The sequence below is a fragment of the Dipodomys merriami genome, unplaced genomic scaffold, assembly GCF_024711535.1.
Source record: "Dipodomys merriami isolate MVZ:Mamm:240054 unplaced genomic scaffold, mDipMer1.0.p SCAF_25, whole genome shotgun sequence".
Classification (NCBI taxonomy): Eukaryota; Metazoa; Chordata; class Mammalia; order Rodentia; family Heteromyidae; genus Dipodomys; species Dipodomys merriami.
The window spans coordinates 8,726,700-8,739,898 of record NW_027203937.1 but is presented as its reverse complement, the minus strand read 5'-3'; the positions used below and the strand labels follow the sequence as shown (position 1 = coordinate 8,739,898).

The window sequence follows — 13,199 nt, the reverse complement described above, 5'->3', positions numbered from 1 at the left end:
TATACTACAAGCACCTCATTATTAAAAGAGGTTTAATAAAAATATTCACAAGTGGGAGGTGTGGCCTAAATGGTGAAGACTCTGCCTAGTAAGTACAAGGCTGAGTTCAGTCTACAGTACCACCAAAAAAGCCAATTAAAAAATCTTTTCAGGAAAAAACAAGGGAATATGTTAACCATGCCTACAACTGGAAAGATGTAGTTGTCTAAAAATGTAAACTGAAAATGGGATGGAAAATTACGTGACTATCCAGCAAGGTGAGAAATAAATGATTGTTGTGTAAGTCAGCTAGTCTACAGTACTGTTACAGCATCCTAAACAGATGTAGAATGTGTCAGCTGCCTGAGGTAATAGGTACTCTGTTGGAGAGGAAGGAAGAATAAAAAATACTGAGTACTTTTTGTTTCTGAATATTTTTTGTAACCCTCTTAGAGCACTTATTTGAGGCTAAGCAATCTAAGGCCAGCCAGCTAAAACGTGTTTATATATATATTATATATATATAAAGTTACACTATTGTATTAATTTGCTTTCCTCATTTCATCAATTGGATGCTTTGAGGGTGGATGCTGAAAGGAGAGCAAAAATGCCTGGGAGAAACACCTAGGCAGATGTGATGGAGGGCAGCCTGAGTAACAAAGTGAGTCTGTCTCATTAAACAAAAAAATCCAACCAGGCCTAGTAGCTCAAGCCCACAATCCTAACTTGGAAGGCAGAGATAAGGAGCACCATAGTTTAATGCCAGGATGGGCAAAAACAAGACTTCCACCTCACTGAATAAGCCAGTCAGTGATATGTGTTTGTCATCCCAGCTAATCTGGAGGATTGTGGCTCACATCTGTAATCCTAGCAACTCAGGAGGCTGAGATCTGAGCACTGTCATTTGAAGCCAGCTCCAGCAAGAAAGGGCCATGAGACTCTTATCCAATTAACCACCATTAAAACTGGAAGTGGGGCTATTGCTCAAGTGGTAGAGCACTATCTTTGAGCAACAAATCTCAGGGACCGTCAGTGCCTAGGCCCTGAGTTCAAGCTCCACAACGCCCAATAAATAAATAAACAAACAATAGAATAAAAATTTTAAAAAGGAGCGTTGTGATTTAGGTTAGCCTGGGGAAAAACTTGAGCCTATATCCCCAAAATGAAAGCAGTAAGGACTGGGGTATGGCTGGCAGAGAACCTGTCTAGCAAGCACAAACCCAATGTTATACCCTAGTAAGTTTTCAGTTCACTGGCAGAAAAGAGTAGAGAAGGTTATAGAACCCACTTGATTTTTTTTTTACCCACTTGATTTTTTTTTTAAATTTTTGCTCTGCCTAGTGTTGGCTGTTTTCTCCTCCTTTGGAATTAGATTCAAATTGCTGACTTACAAGACTGGGTGGGTAGGTGAAGATTGTGCTTTATCATCTCACTAAGAAAAACAGGTGGAGGTGGGAGACTAGTCTCCTAGACACAAAGGATTCTTACTCTCTGGAATGCTATGTCTACTCTGCTGTATTCTGAATTTTTTTTTCAAATGTGCAATTTCTTTTACGGTTAGTCACTTACCTTAAATCCTGTGCATCTGTTTTATCTTCAATTTTACTTAAATTGTTGTCTTGAATATATCAATGACTCATGACTCTTTGCTACACCAGTTGTATTTTTCTCAGCCATTTAATTTGTCCTGGTTCATTACTCTTCAAAACTGTCTTCTTATGCTTTATATGACAGTACAAAAAGATGTTCTAAGATTGAATTTTTTTTCAAAATATAAAAAATATAAGGACAAAAGGTCAAGCCTGCTTTTCATACTTTCTTGCACTATAACCAGAGTAGTATGAATGGTATAGATCGTTATCAAACTTAAAATTCTTTTACAATATTTAGAAATTAAATAAGACTATATATTTTGTACCTGTTATTTTCCAGTATTATGCATTGGTATTGTTGTGAAATATTTTGTATATAAAGATATTTTTGTTAGATATTATTTTGCTGATGAATAATTCATGTTTGTCTAATTACAACTGCAACTGCTGAAGCAACTACATATAGTACAAATCTGATCACACTATGTGAGGACTTATATACTCACACAGTTGCTGCTACATACATATTTTAAGAGTTGTGACCATTATGCTAGCTTCATAGTTTGGAAACATTCCACCCTCTTTTCTGTGTTTTTCCCGGTGATTTTTTTCATGGATAGACTACTTTTTTAATAAGGTTATCTAACTTAAGCCAGGTTTAAAAAACATTGTATTCTCCTAGAAAATTGTCCAAGTCTTATTTCCAGAGAAGGCTACACAAAATAATTCACATGGGATTTTCAAAGACTCTCCTATATATATCCCCTTGCTTTCCAATATTGTCTTCTCCTTTTCTTTCTTAGGTTGAAGAGTACCCAATACTAGGTATTACCAACTTTGACTATTTGAAAATTTTTTTCTTCTTAGTTTTTAAGTTTTATTTTTAAGGATTCTTGCTATTTTCTTCCTTTTTCTATCTTTTCTGCCTGTGTGTATCCTTTAAGGATTTGGCTTATTTATTCAGTGTTTATTTGCTGTATAGCATTAAAAAAATCCTTTGTCATATAAGTGGCTATAAGAACTGTACTAATTTGGAGTCAATCAATGTAGGTTCCAATTTCTCAACTCTTACTTATGTCATCCTGGTTAAATGTGAACTGTTTCTTCATCTGTAAAAATAAAAGTGATACAAATTAAATTTGAAAATATTGGCAAACCATTTTGTACAGACTAGCCCTCTTAAAGGCCTTGTCTCAGTTTTTAAAAATAAGGGGCCTGGAATGATAAATCCGTATTTCCTTTCAAAAGTGAGTTTTTTCATCTACATGACAACCCACCCACCCACTTACAGAATAGTTTCTAAGTAAACAGATATTAGGAATTCCAAGATGAATAAGGTACCATGTCTACCTTTCAGACGTTCAGAGTCCTTGGATGGTGGGGTGAGAGTCAACGGTTAAATAGGTAATTATAATGTGGTAGGATCTAATAAAGGCTAAAGGAATTCAAATTTTGAGCAGGATGTGCAACAAAATCAAGGACCCAGATAGGAAACCTAATTCTGGCATTTGCTACTTACTGGCTGTGGATCGTGCAATTTAGTTCTGTGCCTTTTTCTCCATCTGTCAAATGGAAAAAAATACCTATTTTAGAAGGCTATAGTAACAAGAAAACTAATATAAGGCACTAACAGTGCCAGGCTGATCATATAAACTCGGTAAATAGCAATTACTAACATCACATGCATGCACACGCGTATGAGGAAAAGTAATTTACTGTACCTTTAGACTGAAGAAAGGGTCAAAGGGAATTTTCCAGGTGTGTCCACGGAAACAAGACCAGTTTCTCTCTTCTCGGTACCTGACACAAAACCTGACCCACATACTTGCAACAAATAGTGAACGGAACGAAGTGTTTCAACCATGAGGTCGCAGAGAAAAGATGTGAAAGTAACATGTTACCGCGAGAGAAATCCTTGGATTTCCAGGAGGCTTGAAACAGTCATTCTCACTGACGTGTTGGGGTTTTCACATTGGCTTTAAGAACTTACCTGCTGTGTGCACTAAGCAAATTCTTGGTATCTTGAGTCCCGACAGGTTGAAGGGAGGAAAGCACCCCAAAGGGAATTCTGAGGACTCAGTGATAGCGGTTGCAGCTGCTACCTTCTCTTTAGACTGTTTTTTTTATATGTATGAAACAACAATAATGTAAGAGATTTTCTTGCAACCAGCACTGGGGGAAAATCCAAAAAAAAAAAAAAAAAAATGGTCCCAGGTTTGCCAAGGACGAAAAGGCCCCGCCCGGCCCGCGCTGACCCAGGTCACCGCCGCCAATTGCCGTCCTGGGGGCCCGCATCCGGGTCGCTAAGCACCCAAGAGGGCGAGATCGAAGTCAGGCTGTCCCAGAGACGGGCCTTGGACAGATCTTGGGGTGGGGGGAGACCGACAGGACTCCCCACGAGAACAAGTTCTACACTAGGGCACGGCCAGCCGCACGGGCGAAGCCCTGGAAGAAAAAAAAAAGGGGGGGGGGTGAAAGGGAGGAAGCAGGAAGTGACGCAGACAGGAAGACCCGGATGTGACCGCCCGCGCCGGAAGTTTACTCGTTTCCATGGCTCCGGCTCCGCCTCCACCTTTCCCTCCTGGTGGCCACCCGTTGAGAGGCTGGACAGAGACCCTGGGGAGAGGCTGTCAGGCGCAGGCGGCTGCCGCCTCCGCGACTCGCGTGCGCCGGTGGACGAGGACGGCGGCCGCCTCCCCGGCCCGCACGCGTGGAAGACCGACGGCCGGCACGGTCTGCGCGGCCACCAGTTCAGGGAAAGAGTTAGCGAGGACCAGGAGTTGGGCCGCTGCGACGGCGGGGAGCGGCACCGCGAAGAGCGCCGTCCCCGGCTTCCCGTGGGCAGGATAAACGACGACGTGGGCTTCTCGTGCCGGGACTCGTGGAGAGTCGGCGGAGACCTCGGCCCCCACCGCCATGTCTGTCGGGAGCGGGTCCCGGGCGACGACGGCTACCGGCCCAGCGGCTCCTGGGCGAGAGTGAGGGGGGACCGAGGCTTCCCCCGGAGCTGCGGGGCGAGGGCTGGCGCCGAAGCGGGGCCGTGGCCCAGCGACGCCGGGGAGGCCGTCCGGGAGGGCCGCGGCGGCGGCGGCGGCGGCGGCGGCCTGGGCCTCGGCCTCGGCCTGGGCCTCAGGGGCTCCTGGGACGGCGTCGGGGAAGGCCCGGGCAACCGGGGCCGCGACCAGCGCGGCCGCCCCACGGGCGGCTCCTGGGAGGGGGTCAGCGCGGACGGCAGCAGCCCCGGCCTCAGTAGCTCCTGGGACGGCGTGAGCGACGACCGCGGTTACGTGGCCAGCGACTCCTCGACGGGGAGCTTGGGCGAAGGCGCCAGGCGCCGCTGCCCGAGCGGCTTCTGGGAGAGAGAAAACGAAGACGACGCCTGGGAGAGAAGCGGGAGGGAGGACGGGCCTGCCCGCGCTGACGACGACGGCGACGACGGCGGCGACGACGACGACGACGGCGACAGCCGCAGCCGAAGCAGTGGTTCATGGGTGAGGGCCAGTGAACACCGCCGCAGCAGCCGGGGCCTGGACTCAACGCCTCCCCAGAGCCCCGGGCCGAGGGCACGCGCCATGCCTGGGGTGGACAACTCGGGGGGCTCCTCCGCCTCGGCTGGAGAGACTCCGAACGCGTGTGAGTCCAGACCCCTCTCTGGCCCCTGTCTCTGCCCCCGCTCCCTTCGCTCCCTTCACTTCTGCCCGCAGCAGCCCCAGCACCCGCTCACCCTGTCGCTCCCCTGCCGTCTTATTTTCATCAGTTCCCAAAGCCATTCGCCCTTCCCGCATCCCCTCTCATTTCAGCGTTCCCCCTTGCTTTTTATGTGCACTGTGCCCTTCAGTCTTCTTGAGCAGTTTGACATGAGCTGTTCAGATTTATAAATCCCGTGTGTGTGTGTGTGTGTGTGTGTGTGTGTGTGTGTGTGTGTGTGTGTGTGTGTGTGTGTGTCGGTGTCGGTGTCGGTAGCTTGAAATCAGGGCCTGTGCAATGTCCCTGACCTTTTTTTCTTCTTCTCCTTCCTCTCAAGGCTAGCTCTCTACTACTTGAACCACAGCTCCACTTCAGCTTAGTGGTGGTTAATTGGAGATGAGAGTCTTAGGGACTTTCCTATCCAGGCTGGCTTCGAACCACAACCCTCAGATCTCAGCTTCCTGAGCAGCTAGATTACAAGTGGGAGGCACTGGTGCGTGCATGCCTAGCCTAGCTTTAGTTGGCCGTTTTTTGTTTTTTACCTCTCTCATTTTTATTTATCTATATATTCAATTGTATTTTATTGTAAAGATGCTGTACAGAGGGGTTATAGTTACATGAGTAAGGCAATGAGTACTTTTCTTGTCAAGCATTGTTACCCTCTCCCACTATCCCTTCCCTCCCCTACGTCATTCATTCCTCCCCCCTCCCCCAAGTTGTAAAGTTCATTTCCAATATACTGTCTTGTGGGTATCATTGTTGCAAAGGGTCATCCTGTGTCCTTGTTTCAGCGTTTTTTTTTTTATTCCTCTTCCCCTCCCCAAATCAGACAGATGTATATACAAGATGCAGGGTACCTTAATCAAGTACAGTGACAACAGGGGATAGGGGAAGAAAATACAAAGGAAACAAAAAAAAAGTCACATTAAAAACAACAACAACAAAGAAAGATCTCTTGAATCCATATCTTGGAGCTCATTTCACTTAGCATCATCTTATATGGTCATATGTACATAGCTTTTGAGCTTTTCTGCTCATCTGATAAAATTATCCTAGATGTATACTAATTATTGCAAATGAGGGAAAGCATGGGACCTATATTTCTTTGGGTCTGGCTTACTTCAATTAATAAGATTTTTTTCCAAGTTTTTCCATTTCCTAACAAAAGGGGCGGTGTCATTCTTTCTGATGGAAGCATAGAATTCATATATGTATATCACATTTTTTTGATCCATCTACTGAGGGGCATCAGGGTTGGTTCCATATCTTAGCTATGGTGAATAATGCTGCAATAAACATAATTATGCTGTTAGCTTTAGTATGGCCTTGTTTATGATCATTTGGGTAGATGCCCAGAAGTGGGATTGCTGGGTCATAGGGGAGATCTATGTGTAGTCTTTTGAGGAACCTCCATAATTCCACAGTGGTTGAACAAGTTTACACTCTCACCAACAGTGCAGTTGAGTTCCCTTTGGCCACATCCCCTCTAGCATCTGTTGTTTTTAGATTTCTTATTACCTGGCTATTTTTGAGAGAGAGTCTTGACAACTTTTCTGCCCAGGATAGCTTCAAATCATGATCTTCTGTATCTCATCCTCTTTACTAGCTAGGACTATAGGTGTGAACAACAGGCACTCAGCTTTCCCCTCTCCCCCCTTGCCCTTCCCTTCCCTGTTTCTTTCCTTTCTTCCTCTCTGTTCTTCCTTTTTTTATTTTTGCCAGCCCCGGGGCTTGAACTAAGGGCCTGGGTTCTGTCCCTGAGCCTCTTGTGCTCAAGGCTAGTGCTTTATCACTTGAGCCACAGTGCCATTTCTGGCCTTTTCTGTACCGATGAATTGAATCCAGGGCTTCATGCATGCTAGGCAAGCACTCTACCACTAAGCCACATTCCCAGCCCTTGTCTTTCTTCCTTTTGATTGTGACTCACTATGTAGCACATACAGGCCACCAAATTTCTCTCCTCCTGCCTCAGCCTCCCTAGTGCTGGGATTATAGGAACGTACCACTACACACAGCTTAGAAAAAGCTAAGACAAATCTAACATTGGCACCTAAAACGTACATCTCTTTTTATTTATACATTTCTGTTCTGGTAATCTTTGAGTACTTCAAGATCAACATTATAAAATGTAGTTTTGTTCATATGTCTTCATTTCCTTTAGTATTTGCTACCTCAGTTTACATCACCATAGCACTCCAGTGACTAAGCTAATACACGTTGGAGTTACACCATGCCTCTTCCCTATTTTCAATCACTATAACCATTAAAATTTAGTTCATATTATTTTCTTCAATATTTGTTGAATCTTCATTTCAGTTCCATTGCCACTATCTTATCTATGAGTTCCTGAGGGTAGAGATCATGTCTTCATCTTTTTATACTTTTACTAATCATCAAATTAATCTTAAATGAAAGGATTGGTGAGTTAAAGAATGAATTGGGATGGAATATGGTGAGAAAAAAGGGTTTAAAATTAAGTGGGGGGTCAAATGATGGGGGAAATGAACTGTCATGTTGAGCATTTGGATTTTGTTCTATAGACTACCTGTGGCCACCAGTCACCACTAGAGAAGAGACTTGAAGTGGCCAAGAATAATATTTCTGTATAAAGTAGATTGGAAATACTATTTATAGTAGTTTAAAGGTAAAGAACAAAGATCTAACCCAGTGGACTAGCATCATTGAACATTTACTAGTGTTTGTGTCTTTCTTGCTCCCTTTCCCAGTTGTATATATTCTTATTGTTCTTCAAGGTCTTGCTCTTGTTTCCTTTTTCTCTATAATGTCATTGATTTGTCCTTTTTTTTGCGTGTTGGTATTGGGGCTTGGTCTGGGTGCTGTCCCTTCTTTGCTCAAGGCTAGTGCTCTGCCACTTTGAGCCACACCTCCACTTCTGGTTTTGGGGTAGGTAAATGGAGATAACAGTCTCATGGATTTTCTTGCTCAGGCTGGCTTTGAACCATAATCCTCAGATCTCAATCTCCTGAGTAGCTAGGATTACAAGTGAGAGCCACCAGCTGATTAGTAGTTCTTAATTATTTTTTGTTGTCTAGGTGAGGTATAGAGGGGTTACAGTTATATAAACAAGGTAATAAGTACATTTTTTGTCAAACTTATTACCCTATTCCTCATTTTTTTCCTGCTTTCCCTCCCCCATTCTTAATTTTACTAATCCTCACTGCTGTTAGCTTTTTTTCCCTCATTACATTTATCCAAAAAGATTCTGAAGTGTTGGAGGAAAGGAAATGTATAAAATCCACATGTATTTTTTATAATACATGTGCTTGGTACATGATAGATAGAAATTTTGAGTATATGTAAATCTTTTGCTAAGGGTTAGTATATGGTATGCTTTTATTGTAAGATATGATTCTAGCCTTTGATTACTGGGCTTGGTAGTATGTGCCTGCAGTCCCAGATGCTTGAGGGACAGAGGTGGGAAGATCAATGAAATCTAGCAGTTTGAGCTTAACCTAAATAACATAAGGGAATCCTATCTCAAAAAGAAATTAACATTCTGCTTGTGAAGAAGAAATCCATACAAGTAAATGCTAGTACAAGTGTACATAGCTTATTTGCGTGAATATTGGCTATTTTCAGCGCAAGTAGAGGTTAGGAATCTTGCTTTTTTGTCTTTTTTTTAAGAGAATGTTTTGATTGAAATATTCCTTTTTCAGTAACTATTAATGCTAAATAATTTTATTGTTGCTGGCTTACAGTGCACATTAAAATACTTCACAGTCCAGTAAACTAGATAATGTCTCAATGTTTATAAAAATAAAAATATTGATAAAATATGTCTGTATATGTGAAATAAAGCTTGATGATTTTTTCACTGGTGAGTTGGCTGTTGTTAAAAAGAATTGATTGAGTATACTTTGTCCAAAGTTGTCATGCTCTATTTGCCCTGCCATGATATGAAGTGATTTGTTCTTGGGTTTTTACACTGATACTCTGTGGGGTTTCTGAAGGTAAAAATATAGGGCCTCTCTAAGAGTGAAGACCCTAGGAGTTTCTTTGTGTGTGTGTGTGTGTGTGTGTGTGTGTGTGTGTGTGTGTGTGTGTGTGTGTGTGTGTGTGTGTGTGTGTGCTTGTGTGCTTGTACTTGGGCTTGAACTCAGGGCCTAGGCTCTGTCCCTTAGCATTTTTGGTCAATGCTAGTGCTCTATCACTTGACCCATACCTCCACTTCTGGCTTTTGGTAGTTAATTGGTGATACGAGAATTGGCGTTAAGTGCCTCATAGGTTTTCCTGCCTGGGCTGGTTTTAAACCTCAATTATCAGATTTCAGCTTCTTGAGTAGCTAGGATTGCAGGCATGAGGCTTGAACTGTAGGTCTGGGTGCTGTTCCTCAGCTTTTCAGCTCAAGGCTAGTACTCTACCACTTGAGCCACAGTGCCACTTCCAGTTTTCTGGTGGTTTATTAGAAATAAGAGTCTCATGGCGTTTCCTGGCCATGCTGGCTTTGAACTGCAATCCTCAGATCTCAGCCCCCTGAGTAGCTAGGATTACAGGCATGAGCCACAGGTGCCTGGCTGTGTTTCCCATTTTTAAGAGAGTCAAATCCTGAGCAAGTCATTAGACTAACTACCCAAGCACTTGTACCAATTTATTACTACAGTAGCTTCTGGTTTAAGTAAGCTGAACTTAGCTACATTTGTCTGTACATGTTTTCTTTTCCATATTTGAAAGGGAATTTAGCTTTGAGGTCTCTGTTCTCAGGTCCAAGGAAAGTTGTTGATTTTCTGTCTGTGTATTCAGTTTTTTTCCTATAAGGATGAAAATGACAGCTTTCATGTCAGAACTAAAATGGGAAGTGGAGTTAAGGTGTTCATCACAAATATCTCTGTAATCAGTTATTTGGAAAGCTGATAAGAGTTTGTGGTTTCTATAGAATGATTGGTTTAGTCCTTTTTTGTGTATGTGGTTCTGAAGCATTTGACTTTTCAATAGATTCCAAGAAGAAAGTGCATTTTGGTAGCATTCATGATGCAATACGGGCTGGAGATGTAAAGCAGCTTTCAGAAATTGTAGAACATGGAACCAACATTAATGAAGCTGATCTTCTTCATAAATTTACCCCTTTACAGTGGGCAGCACATTCTGGAAGTTTGGAGGTAAGAAGCTATATATATATAATTAAACTAAGATAGCTTTCTTTTGGCTTTTTGACTAGCACCATAGTGGTAGGGAAGAACAAGCATCTTACAAAAGGCCAAGGGAGCCAAGAAGAAAATGTTTGATCCATTTTCTAAGAAGGATTGGTATGATGTGAAAGCACTGGCCACGTTCAACAAAAGGAATATTTGTAAAACACTAGTCACAAGGACCCAAGGAACCAAAATGGCATCTGATGGCCTCAAAGGTTGGGTGTTTGAGATGGGCCTTGCTGATCTGCAGAATGATGAAGTTGTATTTAGAAAATTCAAGCTAATTACTGTTCAGGGCAAGAAACTGCCTCACCAACTTCCATGGCATGGATCTCAACTGAGACGAAATGTGTTCTATGGTCAAAAAGTAGCAGACCATAATTGAAGCTCATGTTGATGTGAAGACTAAAGATGGTTATTTGCTTCATCTCTTTTGTGTTGGTTTTACTAAAAACCCAACAATCAGATCTGCAAGACCTCCTATGCTCAGCACCAGCAGGTCTGCCGGATCTGGAAGGAGATGATGGAAATCATGACCCAAGAAGTGAAGACAAATGACTTGAAAGAAGTAGCTAATAACATTTGATTCCAGATGCATTGGGAAAGACATAGAAAAGGTTTGCCAGTCTATGTACTTCATGATGTCTTCATTAGCAAACTGAAAATGCTGAAGAAGATCAAGTTTGAATTGGAAAAACTTATTGAGCCTCATGGTGAAGGTGGTAGTTCTGGAAAAGCTACTGGTTACAAGACTGGTGCTAAAGTTGAGCAAGCTGATGGATAAAAACCACCAGTCCAAGAATCTGTTTAAAGTTCAATTTTAATCGTGACAAAAGGGCTATTTGTGAAAAAAAAAACTACTAAGATAACTTTATAACTCTAGCAGTTTTATATTTGCAGTGAATAGGGCTGGGATCTTACGCTAGGTACTGTAAATAGTTTTTTCAATTCAGCCTAATGTTTGGATGTTATGTTTCTATTCGGACTTTATAACAAATTATCCCCAAACTTAGTGTCATAAAATAGCCACTTATTTATGCTCGTTAGTGAACCAATAACTTGGATCCCAGGAATAGCTTATCTCTGCTCCATAATGTCAGCTGGAAGATTCAAGAGCTGGGGCTAGAATTTTCACAAACCTTGCTAACACAGGTACCTGGTAGTTGGCTGGCTTTTGTGTGCCATTTTGTGAGTTATGGCCACTCAGGCTAGCTTCTTCATAATATGGTACCTAGGTTCTAAAAGCAATCACAAGATGATAATTTATACAGGATAACATAATACCTGTCCTAGCATTTTTTTCTATAATAGCTTCAGATATTTAGAAAAAAATATAACATTGTATCCTAAGAACTCTGATGTGAACACTCCTCATTCTAACTCCAAAGATAAATATTTTGTAGACTGGGTTTATTAGTCCCAGCCATGTTTTTGCTATTATTATGCATGATTTTATAATTCTTTTGGTTAGTGTGATATAAATTATATGTATACTTTTCAGCTTGTTTTATTTGTTCAAGGATATGATTTTGAACTTTAATAATGTAGATTAATATATGTAATCTAGTTAATTTCTTTCAACAACATTGTAATAGTCTATTCCTAGACTGAAAATAGTTTTAATTATTCCTTTTTCTAATGATGGTTTTATTTTTTTAGCTTATACAAACAATGCTTAGTAAATTTTTTTTTGGGGGGGGGTCTGGTCGTGGGGCCTGAACTCTGGGCCTGGGCCCTGTCCCTCAGCTGTTCAGCTCAAGGCTAGCGCTCTACCACTTGAGTCACAGCGCCACTTCCGGCTTTTTTTTTCTTTTTGCTTATGTGGTACTGAGAAATCGAACCCAGGGCCTCAGGCATGTAAGGCAAGTGCTCTACCACTGAGCCACCTTCCCAGCCCCTCCTTAGTAAATATTTTTATGCATGTTATCTTCTATTCTTGGCCTGTGTATAAGGACAATGGGAATTTTTCTCATATATCACGACTTAGTGTGATTGGGGTGCTTATTTTAACTGCTACATTTTTGGGTGCATATGCCACAGGCAATCATAAATGTGTCTTCCTCTTCACACACACACACACACACACACACTCACTCAAATATACACATATACAGATACAGATACACAGACACACAGCTTTCTATGAGCATGACTGTTTGATGTGGTTTTTGTCCTTATTTGGACTTCTGCTTCATATAAGCCAGACTGGCTCAGAGAATCTCCTTCTATTTGTGTGCCTCAATTGAAGTAAACAAGACATTTTTACTTTGCCTGTCAGTAATACATATTATGTGGGAGAAATGGTTCTTTATGTTCTTGTATCCCTTCTGTATATTCTCTGTGTCCCTCCCCCACCAAATCTCTATTTGATCTGTATTCCATTATTACCTGTTTTGGATATTTCACATTATTAACATATGTGACAGTATCATATTGATACAGTCAAAACTGGTCAATAGCTCAGTTGATTCTTCCTCATTTTTGTCTCCTGAATTGTTTGATTCTGTCCACCTATTATCCAACTTTATCTCCTGACATACTTTTTATGCTGAAATGACAACTGTCATTTCCCAAACTAGTCCACTGTTTCATATTATCATATACTGCATATATATATATATATGTGTATATATATATATATATGCTATTTCATTTCCTGGGTGTCTCCTCTTTCCCCAGTTTTTCTGGTTAAAGCATGGATCAAGTAGCATCTACTTGGTCAAGACTTCTGTTTCCTCCTTCAGTAACATCCAACTACTTACTTATTCCTGAGTACTACCCCTAAATCATC

The 13,199-nt window shown here is 41.8% G+C and overlaps 1 protein-coding gene, 1 long non-coding RNA gene and 1 pseudogene across 2 annotated transcripts in view; 2 read left to right on the top strand and 1 right to left on the bottom strand.

Annotated features, from left to right (window-relative positions):
- Positions 1 to 3,984, bottom strand: LOC138836153 (uncharacterized). The gene is made up of 3 exons (XR_011374917.1): positions 3,293 to 3,984; positions 3,091 to 3,133; positions 1 to 2,680 (listed from the first exon to the last, which is right to left on the bottom strand). It is a non-coding gene; the product is annotated as an uncharacterized lncRNA (long non-coding RNA).
- Positions 3,985 to 4,087: 103 nt separating this feature from the next.
- Ankrd42 (ankyrin repeat domain 42) overlaps positions 4,088 to 13,199 on the top strand; it is a gene marked incomplete at its 5' end in the record, with an annotated part of 62,124 nt that continues 53,012 nt past the window's right edge. The window contains 2 exons of the mRNA XM_070035337.1: positions 4,088 to 5,204; positions 10,212 to 10,375. Coding sequence (XP_069891438.1) covers positions 4,088 to 5,204; positions 10,212 to 10,375 — 1,281 coding nt within the window. The remainder of the gene's footprint in view (positions 5,205 to 10,211; positions 10,376 to 13,199) is intronic.
- Positions 10,445 to 11,219, top strand: LOC138836348 (small ribosomal subunit protein eS1 pseudogene; annotated as a pseudogene).